The sequence below is a fragment of the Betta splendens genome, chromosome 19 (assembly GCF_900634795.4).
Source record: "Betta splendens chromosome 19, fBetSpl5.4, whole genome shotgun sequence".
NCBI classification, from domain to species: domain Eukaryota; kingdom Metazoa; phylum Chordata; class Actinopteri; order Anabantiformes; family Osphronemidae; genus Betta; species Betta splendens.
In genome coordinates this window covers 10,509,372-10,524,505 of record NC_040898.2, presented here as the reverse complement: position 1 = coordinate 10,524,505, position 15,134 = coordinate 10,509,372, and the positions used below count along the sequence as shown (strand labels likewise).

Sequence of the window (15,134 nt, the reverse complement as noted above, 5' to 3'; positions counted from 1 at the left end):
TTCACAGTAAGAGTTGATCCACCTTCATGTTAGCACCTCTGCAGACACCGGCCACCGCAGAGGTGGAGGTGAAAATACGGCCGAACGCCGGCCAAACGGCGCGGGAGGCGGGATATGAAAGGCAGTGGACAGAGGATGTGGAGATGAGGAGATGTACAGAGAAAACAGAAGCTTATGGTGGAGCGAGAAGAGACGCTCACTTCACAGGGAACATCCAAAACCAAAGACAAGTGGAAATTAGTATTAAAGTCACCCTGAAAAACCTCAGTGAAAAGCTTCACTCACATCCACACACACACACACACACACACACACACACACACACACACACACACACACACACACACACACACACACACACACACACACACACACACACACACACACACACACACTGGTGTGAATGGCATCAATGATGGAGGTCTCTGTCAATTCAAGGCCCCAGTGAAGCACAGCTTCCAGGTATTTCCTTCATTTAATAACAGTATTCTCTCACCCTCAGGCTACACTTCTTTAATTAACGATATCAATGTAATTTAACGAGTCAACATCTAATTAATGGCGTGTTTTTAGCAAATACTCCAGGAGCTGCTTTTAACATCCTTAAACAATGCACAGGACTAAATCAGCATGTTTCCGTATCTTAGGCTGCGCTTCGAATCCACCACAGCAGGAAGATTAAGGAACTCGTTGGTTACAAGTCGAGCTCCATAACGAGCACTATCACATTAGAATCTCAATCAGCTACAGGTTGTGAGGAAGTTCTGAAAGGAGAAAACGCGGAAGCGCCGTTAAGTTCTCGCTCCTGATTCGACACGATGTGTGGTCTCACCCCGGGACCGAGGCTCATTAAAATACACTGGCGCTCTCGTCACTGGGGAAACCAAAAGTGAGTAAATATAGCGCCTTACCTTGGGACCCGGGCTAATTAAAACATAGCAGAACTCCTGTCAGGTGGGGGTCCAAACAGCCGAAATCAAGCGCTCATCCTGGGACTGGGGCTCATTAAAAACAAGCATTTCATGTCACGAGGGGACTGAAACGGAGTAAAACCCTGTCTGTCAATAGGAACGCAGGCTCATTAAACCTACTATTCCTGTTATGTGGAGATCTACCAGAGCACCGGCTTCTCGGCGCCTGCCAGGGAAACGGCCTCGCGGGTGGAAGCCAACGCGAGTGGACAGGTGCGATGGGGAGAAGAGAGGGGAGACAGATGAGTCTGGGGAGACGACACCCCCCCCCTCCCCCCGGGGGGCGCTTAGCACTCGAAACCCGGCCGTGGAGACACCTGCGACTGCAGACGCTGGCCCGGCTGCAGCCCCCTGTCAGCGCAGCGCCAAGCGGATAAATCTCGAGGACCGGGGGGGAAACGGGAATATTAATATTCTGACAAACGGAGCAGAAAGTCAAGAGACGGTGATGGCTTCATTTCTGCCTCGCCTTGCTCCGGTTTGCTCTCGGTTCGGGAGCAGAATGAACGCGGATGTTTTTCCTCTAACATTTAAATAAGGCTGTCACCGCCCCCCCCCGCGTGCTGTTGCTGTTGCACAATGCTGGCAGAGCACCCAGACGGGGGACATTACATCACACCTGTCCTCAGAGCCCCACTCATTATCACTTACAGGTTTAATATGCTCGGTTTTGCTGTGGGGAGTGAGGTATAGGGACTCTGAAGTTTCACCAAACAGGTTTTCACTCATGTTAATTAGTTGCAGAGAGGAGACGAAGGCGACGGGTGAGATGAGGGAGGTGTGGGGGTGGTTGGGGGGGCTTTACCTTCGGTGTCCTGGCCGAGGCAGGTTGATGGCAGCAGCAGCAGCAGCAGATAAAGGACTCCGGTTCCCATTATACTCGGCCATCTGACCCGGTCCCACGGCCGCGGGCTCATTAAGCGCCTCCGGAGCATCTCCATCACCACGCGTGGCCGAGCATCCAACTGTGTGCGGCAAAGAGGACAGAGACACATAAACACGGGTCCCTTCATCAGTCGTAGCCGCACACGACGCGACGCCGGCACGACGCAGAGGAGCTGGAGGTCCGCGCGTTCTCAGGTGCGGGAGTATTTATGTGCATGCGCTGGTGGGAAGAAAGCAGCAGTGAAGTTTGATGTAGCGCTTCCACACTGACCCCCCCCCCTTTACACGGCTTCAGTCTAATCTTCACATGTCGTTTAATATTCATTTCTGCGGTTGCGCTCGGTTGCTGCGCCGCGGCCCCATCTTTGATCAATCTCTGCGCTGGCGCATCAAAGTGCATGATTGTTTCTCGGGGACTGCGGCGGCACAATAGAACCTGCGGATGACGATAGGGAGGGAAACGGGATTCTACAGGATCTCAGGATCGCGCCGAGGAAGACGAAGATGACAATAAGTGTGTGTGCGTGTGTGTGTGTGTGTGTTCGGTTCCATTTCATACAGTGAACGTGTTCAGTCAGAATTGAATTGAAATTGAATTGAATATCCACTTGATGGTGACTTGAATGGAGCTAAGGATGTTTCTTTGTTTACAGCAGATCACTCACAGCGTCAGATTAATGTAGACAGACGTTTCAGACGCCTACAAATGTGGAGAGTTGGAAATTTGATTAACATAAAGTCAGTCAGCGGAACATTAAATCTGGTTAATTAGAGCAGATTCCTGGTTACTATTGTCCTTCTACTGTAATAAAGATGCACTTAGCCGACAATGAAAATGAAACTTTGTCTATTAAAGCTCAGAGGTGAAATCCAGCAGTCACGGCAGCTTGAACCAGGAGCTTGAAGAGCCTCAGCGCTGCAGCGCCAACACCTCTGATACAACGCAGACGGTATTTTTCCTTCCTGGCACAGATTTTTACGATACACAACGTTTATAAATTCTGAACTCCTCCTCGTCCCTAATGTCACGCCAGCCCTGGTGATGAGCTTTATAAATAATCATAGTAGCTTTGAAATCAGGCCCTCGGGCGACGACGCTCCCTGGTAGCCGTTTTGTGATATTAACCAGAAACCAACGGAGACACGAGGCTGAGCCTGGATAACAGGCGCTGGAGCCATCTGGCAATACACTTAAAATGACATTAGCACGAAAACAAACAGTCAAACTTTGTGAAACTATAACATGTGAGGAGCGACGCTGAGGCATCGGGAATTCTTCCGCTTGGCAAAATGATTAATGGTTTTTGTATGTCGCTGCTTGAATTAATGCAGCTCTGGTGTCCATTCTCGCTCACGGAACCACACAACACCAAGTGATTGTGTTACCATGAAAACAAATACATTTACTGTATATACGGCCCAACAGGAAGCTCCTACATGTATAGGGTCGAGACCCACGCATCTGTTAAGCTTAAGCGCAGAGGTTGACAGGATTTTAATTGATGCTCATTATGTCAGGGATTCAAACCGACGACCTCTCCTTCACATCCTGAACCCGACTAACTGTGAACAACTGTGGCCTATTCTTTCACAGGCGGAGGAATCCGCTGCACAGTGTAACATTTCAGAGTTACAGTATTTCTTTTTTCACTCGACAAGAGCTGCTTTTAAATATACAACGATGGCAAACATGAGCGGACGGATTAGAGCCTGTGATTAAAAGCTTGATTCATTACATTAATATCGCACAGAGCTGACTCCGATATTTTGATTGTCCCGTCATGACAAACATTATAGCTCAGATAACAGATTTCCTTTATTAAGTCTACAACAAGTCGAAGATAATGAAAATCAAAAGCTAATTATAATTCCAAGAGTTAGGCGGCTGAAAAAACCACACACACACACACACACACACGTCATAATCTGCAACTCTAATGTTTAAGTCACAAATAATAATTTCTAATATTTAAACAAAAGCATAAATCATTTTAAAATTGATGGAAGGAGAAAAAACTGGAGTTGGCAAAAAGCTGGAAAAGTGATGATGGTGGCTTCACAATGGATGAAGAACACGAAGGGGCGAGTTCTGAGTCAGAAGCGTTGGTCTAAACTCTTTGAGCAATTAAATAACGGGCGATGGGAAGAAGCGTATTCCCACTGAATGTTTGCGTTAGTCAATCTGAGTGAGACGTCTCACTGCGTCTCCAAAACGAGGCTGCGTCTGATGAGAAACCTGACGAGTTCAATCAGCTGACATCAGAAGCTAAACCGTCACTCCTGGTGTTTATTCCACCACTCACAGCGTGTGTAGAAGCTATTTTCATAAAGTTTGTGAGCTACAACAATAAACAATATCATTTAAACTATTTAGGAGTTAATGCTAGAAAACAAGTGTGACAGACCAGTATATTGATGCAGATTGAATGGAGAATATCAGGAAGCGTGGCCTCTTCATGCTGTTCTCATTTTCAATGAGACCCAATTCTGGGCCACGACTGCGAGATTCTGTAACCCGAGCAGAAGTTTTGGCTTAAATTTAATTGCATATGAAACGTGACAGAGCAGTGTGGCAGATGATAGCGGGCCACGCCGCACACATCAATAACCAGGATGGGGCATATTAGGACTGACGGCACTTCTCTGCTGGTGGAACTTCAAAACGTTTCATTCCTCCAGAGAGATGAGGAAATGTGTTCAACAGAGAGAGAGAGAGAAAGAGAGAGAGAGAGAGAGAGAGAGAGACGCTCGCACAAAGTAAATGAGGAGGAGAGAATAAAGGCAACGCGGTGATGCAGAGGAAGCAGAGGAGGGGAGAGAGAGAGAGAGAGAGAGAGAGAGAGAGAACCGGCAACAACAGGAAAGAAGTTGAAAAAGGAGCGAGCGGAAGGAGGAGAAACCAAACGCTGAAACTTTGCTCCAGACTTGAGCTTCACTGAACGTCAACGAGCCTCATCGAAGGAGAGCAATTGAAAAGTGGAGGGGAAAATGAGCGCTGGACTGGAACTGAGCAGAATGAGGCTAAAAGACCAATAACGAGCTCTAAAGGAAGAGGCGAAGGAGCTGAAAAAGGGAAATATGATAGTTTGACCTTCAAACTAATAATTGTGGAGCGTGTGTGTGTGTGTGTGTTGACAAAGAAAGCAACTGGAGGAGTATCAAAATAAAAGCTTCCCCTCAAACAGAAAGTGAGTTGCTGGTGTTTGCGTTCTGCTTCCTGTCAGGGATCTAGAAGCTGTAACGCCGACTGACCGAGTGTGTACGTCTGCATAAAAAAAAGACAACACACACAAACGTTCCCCTTGTTCTGTCGCAGGCGGCGTCTGTTCCACTTCCTGTCAAGTTGCCTGTTCGCGTCAGTTCGTCTTTTCTCGAGTCTTTCGCGACTACACTGCTGCCAGAACAACACTGGAATTTTCTTTGTGTTTGTGTGTGTGTGTGTGTGTGTGTGTGTTTCTTTCAAGCAGATGGCTGACAGCCTCACGATGTATAGCACTACAGCAGGTTTATTGTCTTGCTCCAGGGTGTTTTGCCAGAGAGTCAACTATCACTCTCAGGTTGCAGGACAGCCTGTAATGGAGCTGGGCTCGTTGTGCAGCACAACCCCCCCCAAAAAAAGAGAGATTCACAGGAAAAGTCTTGTTTCGATTCCCCTCGAGTCTCACTTTTTCATTTTTGTGTTGAGAAGACTTGTTCTGCAAAGTACTGAACAAGCACAACATTTTAAATCAGACTCATGCTCAAAGAACAGGCCAATGTGCTAATTGACATTATGTAACCAGAGTGAACACACACACACACACACACACACACACACACACACACACACACACACACACACACACACACACACACACACAGAGCACCTGTGAGTGTGATGGAGGCTCCCAAATCAAGACAGTTCCACTGATCGCACAGCAATGAGAGGCTACACAACTTATATAACAGGATATTACAACAACAGGAGCATTAAATATTTAAAACAAAGCAAGTGAAGCTTAAATTCAAGGAGTTTTGCTGACTTTGGCGTTCGGGCACACGCACTTTTCCCGATTACAATCATCTCATCGTTGTTTCCCCTCTGCGTTGCCGTGTTCGTTTGCTCTCGAGTTGTAATTTGAATAATTTTCAACAGCACTTGAAAGCGGCATTAAAGCCAGAATACTAAGTGGCAACATTACGCCGCGCCGCGCGCGTGTGTCAACAAAAGTGACACTTGTTGCGGTTGTGTTACCTCAAGTGTTGCCACATAAATGAAGCAATTTGTGGGATTTGCTGGCGTCTCCCTCAAGGGACTCGTCTTTTATGAATGTAATCAGTCTGTTATTGCTGAGCACATGGAAGGTACAATAAAACCAAATTTGGTGCAAATAGATGTATTGATGAGTCGTTCCGCCCAACAAGCTCGAATAAAACCTTAACGACGCAAGGCAGATTTTGTGAGCGCGCGCCAAATTGTGAAAAGGGCGAAGAGGAGAAGTGAAAAGCAGACTGATGAAAAATAAAACCGAGAACATATCAAGTAAATGGAGCAGAGTGGAATGAGCTCAGACAAAGAGAATTATGTATGAAAACAGCGTGTGAAGATAAACATCGCAAGTCAGGAGCAGCAATTATGCACGAAATCACTAAAAAGAGATGTAAAAATATTTATCTGTCCTTTATTTACACTATTCAACCGTTGCTTTGTTTAATAGTCACGGCATTAACTGGTTTAAATTCAAAACAAAAGAGAGAGAGAGAGAGAGAGACAGAAAGGGAGCTTTAATTATCAGAGGCTCGCAAGCAGCAGAGGGGGGTGTGTGTGGGGTGAGGTGGGGGGGGGGGGGGGGCCGGGTCAGCTGGGGACGAGAGCGGCGCCTCCAATGCATTGGTTCCGCTCACTAGAACTGCAGCCGCAAATCCCAAAAGTTTGCCTTGTGTGACTTTGCGCGGTGCCGTCGCTCCAGGCGTCAGAACCGCGCGAGCCGCCCTCGGCCGAGGCCCGTTCCCGCCGCCTGTCGCGTGCGCCCATACTGTTCTGGATGGGGACAGGAGACGTCAGCCAGTCTGGATCCGAGGTTGTCTCGTATTGAAGGACGGGAATCAGACGGGTCTGACAGCGCTCCGGTGCAGGTATTAGAAGCCAGAACTCACTGCAGGTGACAGACGAAGCTACTCGTCGTGTCTTTTAACCTAAAAACATCTAAAACCCTTTGTTTCTTCTATTTGTTGCGGCTTCAGTGAAGCAGAAACCAGCAGCTGGTGCTTCACTTCCTGTCCTCCCACTCCCACTCACTCCCTGCTCGTTTCAAGCGCCTGATTTCGCCGCTAATGTTGCGCTAGCTCCAATTTGCCAGTGAACGGTCTCGTAGCGGCCGCTGCACAACGTGCGACACAGGAAGAGCTGTTGGGACGAGCGTTAGGGCTAATTGGAGAGTTGTGTTGCAAAATGACCAACTCCACCACAATTCATTTGTTTCACTGCTAAACAGGTGGTTGATGCTCCCTGATGGTTACATTGAGTTCGCTGTGTTCAGACTGACATCCACTCATTAATCCCTGAGCAATGACGGGGTCCCAGGCACACGTGGTGAACCATGACCCGCCTCTGCTGAGATCACTCACGTAAAGCTACAGTTCATGTCCTGAACGAGATGGTTCTGTGTCTGATGTTTTGTCAAATGTGATTAATTAAAACCTACTAAATGACATTAGGTTCTAATTTATTATAATTTATGAGTGGAGCAACAGCGCAATCACGCTTAGGTTCAGGAAATCGAGAGGCAAACCCAACTACACTTAGAGACTATTAAACACACTGTACAATCCATTCAAACACTATTGAGACATTTCCCTGTAAATCAATACTGTGAACTCGATTTGAAAGGTCAGGGGAGTACCGTCCAGGCATCCATCCATCCCCTCATCCATTATGTGAGAAAGGTCAGAGGTGAAACCTGCCACTTTGAGGCCTATGCATCAGTCTCTGGGCCGCTCAGCACCAGAACCTACCCGTACAGTGGGACGTCTGACCTGTTAGCCTACTGTACTCATTCTTACCTACAATCTGCAGCGCTGACACACTGGAACGAGCACCGGGGCTTGACTCGGATCTCAGCTGTCAGCAGCACTTAAGCATCACCGGAGTTTGGCCACAAAGCTTCTGATCCGATGATCGGAAGGACGCCGATCGCACGCACAGGGCTGGTACGCGAAGCTCCACAGGAAAGTCAGTAAGTAAACAGAGGGGCTTTCCCCCATGAAGCCAGGCCATCACAGCGATTACCATTCAATTAAATCAAACAAATGTTCAATAATTAGCTGTTTTTGAATGTAACTTCAGCTTGACCTACTGTGCCAGGCTCTTATTTTGAAAGTTTCGTGTTTTTTGATCTCCCTCTCGTTTTAGCGTCACTCCATGAATTTGAACTCTCTCCTGGTCCCACCACAGAAGCTTCAGTGGTTTCTCTGCACAACATGATCAGATTCAGTCAGATTGTTTAATAATCTGCTTCTCTTTAGAACAGAGGCAGAGCAGCCGATCCTTTCTGTTTCAGGCTAAACGCTGAGATGGGATCATCATAGGCTGCATGGTGGACAGATAAGAGTCATACTACTCCTGTTGGCTCATCCCACTTCCACACAGTCACCAATAGTGTCGTAAGGACCTAAAAGCAGCTGAGAAAGTTGATAAATCTAGCAGCGAGGAACTATTTCAAGCCCACACTGTTCCAGTTTTCACTTTCCTGGAACAACATTTTGTTGCTGAGCAATATTTAGCCAAGTAGACTCCTGCGTGTGACGGGAGGAGTGAGAGATAGTGGAATCAGGAAGATGCCAAGAGCTGTGAGTTGACCCTGATTAAATGCCTCCCCTAACTCGCTGGGACCACTGATAAGACCACTCTGGGCGCTAAGAGAGCCGGGTGTGTGGGTTTGTGTGTGTGTGTGTTTGTATCTTCAGGAGATAGACTGGGTCCACACATGTGCAAAGTGTGTGTGTGTGTGTGTGTGTCGTGACAAGGAGGAAGATTACAATGGTTTCTGCCAACTTCAAAGTGTCTGCTGGTGTTGTGCCAGGTCAGCATGTTTACACAGGAGAATTGGTGTTAGGACACACACACACGGCCAGAGGCAGGACTTAACACTGGCAACCTTCTGTGGCTCAGCATGTGGATACACACACACACACACACACACACACACACACACACACACACACACACACACACACACACACACACACACACACACACACACACACACACACAGTCTCCTCCACAGAGCAAAACAACAGGTTCTCTCACTTATTGTAGAGGTGGTGCATTTACATGTGTGAGGCTCCTTCAGGTTTTACTGTACTTCTGCATTCCCACCACATCGTCACCCAGAGGTGAGAATCTAGAGGTTCTGTACAGCCTCCGCTCTCGCAGGCAGACTAACTAAACATGGCCCAACACAGGCACCAGGCCTCGTTTTCTGCTGCAGTTAACATGCCAACATCAGCAACACACAAATAACAGCTAAGGCTGCGCGAGGTTTTCTGGCTACTGTGGCTTAATAACAGAGTTTTGTTTATGCCTACAGACACAATTTAAAAAGTTTGGCAAAGGCTTGGCATGAAAATGACTATAGCTTAACGCAAACATGGGGGTTGAGGGCTTTTATACAACCACAGCTTTCGGCAGGCTGGTGCCATTTGCTGATACTTTACATTTTTGTAGGATGAGGCCAAAACGCCGGCAAGCATGAATTGTATTCTTTCCTCCAAGGTCTTTTTGGAGCCATAATAAATCCCGCCGCGCTCCCTCACGCATTTTTAATGGCCTATTAATGCGACGCTGTAGATACGTTATAATAACGTCGTCGTTTTTGTGTGCCGGTCTAGAGCTGACCTCCAAGATCAGTAAACATCCAGCAGACATATTTAAAATGGCACAATTTGTCTTTTTTTTTTTTATATAGTTTAATGACAAGAAAAGTTATTCAAAACCACAAAAAAAGGAATCGATCTGCTGCTTGATATAATTTACTTTAAACTCTAAAAAAGAATTAAAAAAGAAAGACTTTAAAACATTGGCAAAGAATAGAAACAATAAAAGGATACTTATGAACCTAATGATATTTATTTATACTGAAGCAGAGAAAGTGACAGATTATACAAGTAGCTTCGATCAGCTGTGAAAAGATGCTTTGCTCCTGAATAACTAAAACCTGGCATCCCTGCATGACGCGTGTGTATAATACAAATCGTGCCTCTCGTACGCAGACGCGGGCCGTGTGGACTGCGTTTGCAGCTGTGTTGCACAGTGCTGCCGGCTGGGGCTGCAGCCCGGGTGAACGCCCGCTCCCTCGCTACCTCTGTGCCCATCGGTTGCGTCCTTTCACATCCCCAGACAGACTAGACTGTTGCAGGTCGTGTATCACGAATCATGAGCAGACATCCACGGTGATTCATTCAGATATGCCGAAGCTGCACAGAAACACGTTATAATATATGTAAGGCTCGTGGACTAATTCCTTCTTATCTGGGTCCAGGATTCAAGAGGGTTAGAAGCCCCTGATCAGATAGAAAGCTACTTAGGGTATTAAACTGGGGCAGGGGTTCTCAGAACTTTTACCACACAGGATTAAAACTGAGTTAATTTAATCCCACCCTGGGACTCAGGCACACTGGTACGTTTCTATCTTCGAAGCAGGCAGTCATTTTCAGCCAGGTCTGGAGGAATGAGGCACTAACTGGAATGTGTGCACATTTCAATTAGATGTGGACAGTAATGCCTTTTATAAATAACAAACAGAACAGAAGAAGTCTGGCAGCTCCTGCTAATTTGCCTCTTTGTTTGCCCTGCCTGGGTTGCCAGACGTGCAGATTCCAGGCAGCAGGGAGATAATCTTGTTAGGGACAACTGACTGGGTTTTATTGTTCAACGTAAGCTCAATCTCTCGCACAGAAGCGTTCAGAAACGGCACCTGGCACGGCGACCGGCAAACTCTAGCGAAATGTCAATGAGGATCAACAGTCCCGCATTAAGGAAGAAACACAACAGTTGAAGTAATTCAAAGCTTCACAATATGAATGAAATGAGTAAATAAAGCAAATAACTTACACTCTCCCTCCTCAGAGGCACAGATGGTGGAATTCCTCTCTGTGATTGTTTTATTGCTTCACAGCAATAAAGGCAGAGAAGACTGGTGCCTAATATGCAATTCAAAGTGCTGGACATCAGGTTGGATTTCTTATAGCGTTCAAAGATATAAAACCCAAACTTTTATTCTCCAGGAGCGATGACAAACGCTGACAGTTCTTTACAGACAACACTCATACAATCGTCCTGATGGATGATGAACTCTATTACGTGCACATCTAACGTTAAGGAGGCACGTAAAATCCGTCCTATTTAATTTTGGAACCTTTAGAAGACGAATACAACCAAACGGAGAAGCTATGATTTTGTTCTGCGCAGAAAATCCCCACTACCTGAGAGGATTAGTCTGTCCACATCTAGCCTTAAACAGAAAGTGAATAAGTCAGCCATGGCCTGCTATCTGTCAGCAAGAAGACGAGCCTAGTTAGCCTTGCTCACATAAGTGTGGCTAATACAATATGACACCTTCCTAATAGGCAGTCCAGCTACTGGGAGCACGAGACTAAAGACAATGAGTACTGATATTAGAGGTGGGAGGTAAATAAATCCAAATGAAGCCATTATGGAGGCTCTACATGTCTCAGCGAGGACAGTGGCCTCATGCAGGGAAATTAAAGCAGGTGGGATGAGATAAGAGGCATGTGGACATGACCTTCAGATACTTACTAGCATTGCTAATGACGTGGATCCCTTAGTACTGAGGTTGAGATACAGTAAAGTTAAGAAATAAGTTGTCTAGTTGTGTTTCACGTCAGACCAGGTGAGACACAAACAGTACTAAAGACAGAGGTACAGCTGTTAGCATTAGCAAGTTGCATTGCACCCAAGCACATATGTACGTTATTTAATGTTTCGTTGTGAACACAAACTGTGGTCAGACTGTTTCTGTGATGAGGCTTCCACCTCATCAGTGGACGCAGACGTTGAGTGCCAGGAGGGGAAAGTTGCTCTGCTGTTGTCAGTGGTGCAGCTTGAGGTGATTGTAATAAAGTGTAAGTAAGGCTTTAACAGCCGAGTCGGGCTCTGTGGAAACCAGCTAATCAGTGAACACTGCCTGTGGGGCTGTTCAGTCCCAAAGAGGCCACAACAACATTCCTGCGTCACAGCTGCGCTAATGGGAACATTCAGGAAACACTTCAGCCGAACTCTGTACAGTATTAACATATTTTGGACAGTATACATTTCCCACTCCCGTCACCCAGAGCCTCTGACAGCTGTGTTGTCTTACTTTGGAAAACTACTGTAAGAGATCTGCATTCAGCCGTTGAACAGATTTGACAGTGGCTGAAATTATGAACGATAAGTAAATGGCACCAAACTAGCGAATGACTAATAAAGCCGTGCATGTACTTAACTTGAGCCCTGGCACCAATAATGTATGAAACAAGCAATAACATATTCATTTACTAGTGTTCTGTTGTGGTTGGGTTAATGCTCCTTAAATAAATTAAAAGCAAACATCACTTCACAGACGGTCGCCCCCTTCAAACGGCAGCGAGTAAGCAGCGTATTTACATCTGCGTCTTCTGTCATCCAGCGTGTCTAACAAGATGTGACACAGTGGGAGTGGAGGGGTCCCCGGTTCACGGAACACATTCTGTCTGTCTGACCTCACACACACACACACACACACACACACACACACACACACACACGCACAGTGAGATGCTGGTTACTGCTCCGCTACCTGTCAGTACTGGTCATTTACTGGTCCACTACAGTATGTGTGAGTGAGCCAAGCCTCACGTCATCACAGGACAAGAAGCAACACAACCGGCCGCGTCGTCTACCTGCCGCCACCTCTCACCAACTTTGACCCCCCCTTTACTACCTGCTCTGCTTGTGGAGGCGACAGCTTGCCGTAATTTCCCGTAATCGGATGACTCCTCCTCTCGGTGTCTAATCCGGGCCGCAGGCTGCTGTGCGTTGGGGCCAATGCGAGGCTGACCATACAGTAAAGCAGGCAGCAGGGCAGCGCGTCCTGGCTACTTGTTGAAAATCAACTCGTGCTGTTTTTCTTTTCCCCAGATGAGATGGAGGTGATCAGTTACAGGAGAGCGTGGAGTGAATTGCTGCTCAATTATAGAAACGCCTCAGTTCACGCACAAGGAGTGATAGATTTAACCCCAGCGTATCAAGGCTGCCACAGATGCAACTTAATCCCGCATTAATATCCCATGGGGATCTATTATTAACACAGAGGCAAAGGTTGCGCCATAAAAGTGAAGTTCATGTTTAATGGACCTGCGTCGTTATGATCACAGCGACTCGGCGCGAGCCAATAGCTGGCGATGATGTGACATAAATTAGCGCGGCGTGCTGCACTCGAATGCGCTGAGTTGCCGTTTGAATTAATTCAAGTCGACGTCTATTTACTAACCCGGCAGCAATAATCCCCCCCTCAGCCCGTTTCAGCACCGCGGACAGCGAATCGCACGGAAAAGCTGCGTTCAAGCGGCTGCGGTCGCATCGAGAAGCGGAGTTTTAAAGCGTGTCTCGGCGGCTGTGGTCGCGTTATCCGTGTACCTGTCCCCGGTTCGACTCAACACAAAGACGAGCCCCGGACGGGAGTGTGAAGTATGCAGAGGAAATGACAGTCAAATACCGCAGAAACGACAAAGGCGGAAGGAGCTATTAAAATAAATGCCTTCAGTTCCTAAAGTCATTAACGGATACAGGCGGAAACGCGTGACTTACCGTGTTATCCTCGCCGAGTCCATATGCTGCACATACAAATGCACTTTTCCACACACTGTTGCCGCCTCCGGGCCGCAGCGAGACACAGCCCACAGGGAAAATCCACGGAACAACATCCACGCAACTCGCGGGGCGAACCCGCGTTCGGGGGGGAACGGAGAGGAACCGCCGGCGTCCGCGTCTTCAAGCCCAGAGTTCACTGTAAGTCACGGAAGGGGACGGAACTGTTGCGGCATCGCGAGCTCTGCTCTGTTCTGCTCTGAGTTGAGGTCTCCGCTGTCGGAGTTCCGGGTAAGCGCGAGCTCGGCGGCCGCGCGGCAGAGTGACATTAGAGCTCCTCCAGTTTCCCCAACCGGAGACGGAGAGGGAGGTGGAGACACGCGCCGAGCCACATTCGCGGAAGCGCGGACGCGGAGTCCACGTCTCACGTCGACTTTCGGAGGTGGACGCGCATTGACCGCAGGAGCAGCGAGCGGCACCGGCGACCGGCGCTCCGCGGTAATCTAATTATGTCCACGGCCGAAGCGCACGGATTAGCGGGTCGGTGCCGGGCTCGGCTCAGGCGGCGGAGCGGGGAAGCACGGAGGCGCCGCTCGTCTGGCTTATTACAACGTGGGCCGTCGCTAGCCGCTCACACACACAGCCCGACGTCTGACATCAGACCCAAAGAGCTGCGCGTGTGTCCAATAACGCGAACGTCTCATCGGCGGAGAAAAAGTGTCAAACGCGAAATGAGCCCCAACAAAACGCAAGGGTGACATCATCGCCTTACAAAATAAAAGTGTGCGCACTCATTCGTGTGATGGATCTGCTGCAGGTGCAGCAGCGGGAAGGATCCCATTAGGCACCAACAGGTGAGTCCCAAAGAGCACTTTGCAACTAACGCGTGGATTTCATACATCTGCGGAGCCTATTTGTTTTGGATCGCTCCTCGCAAGCTCTTGCATATTAATGAGCTCATCCATCGTCCTCTTCCAGTGAAGCAGCGTTTGTTGGAGTCCAGTGGATTCACACCCAGGTTATTCATACTGTTACGAGCCTCGGTGTGAACAGCACTTCTTTTTATTTTCTAATAACAACAGCGGGGTCACAACAGGTCTCACCACAGTCGTTTTTGCTCCCCCGGAACTACACAGAACAAAAACTCCCGCCTCTCTCTCCCGGGTCCCTTCTTTTCCCGGAAGCACACCTGGCGTCGCGCAACAATCTGCGCTTCAAAATAAAAGAGCCACATAACACAATACGAACTGGAACAGTCAACCAAACTATGTACATCCCCCCCCGGATCGCTACACAGCCCTCCGTCAAGAGGTTTAAGTGTCCCCACTAACCTCAGACCCGGTGACAAAGTCCCTTAAATGACCAGGCCGGCGCCGTTGCCGCGCCGGCCTCCCCCGATCCCCACCCCCAGTGTCCAAAATTGTCCTAAGTCCATTCGTGTCTCTGTCACT

At 48.0% G+C, this 15,134-nt stretch overlaps 1 protein-coding gene across 9 annotated transcripts in view; it reads right to left on the bottom strand.

The window, feature by feature from the left end:
* Window positions 1–14,642, bottom strand: part of LOC114846475 (protocadherin-15-like) — a 75,615-nt gene extending 60,973 nt beyond the window's left edge. For 2 of the 9 annotated variants that reach the window (XM_041068650.2, XM_041068651.2), the window contains exons 1-2: window positions 13,684–14,639; window positions 1,777–1,936 (exon numbers count right to left, since the gene is read on the bottom strand). In XM_041068650.2, coding sequence (XP_040924584.1) covers window positions 1,777–1,912 — 136 coding nt within the window. In that variant the 5' untranslated portion in view covers window positions 1,913–1,936; window positions 13,684–14,639. Of the gene's footprint in view, window positions 1–1,776; window positions 1,937–13,683 lie in introns of all 9 variants that reach the window. The other 7 variants (XM_029135451.3, XM_041068654.2, XM_041068653.2 and 4 more) reach the window with 6 other exon arrangements.
* Window positions 14,643–15,134: the final 492 nt, after the last annotated feature.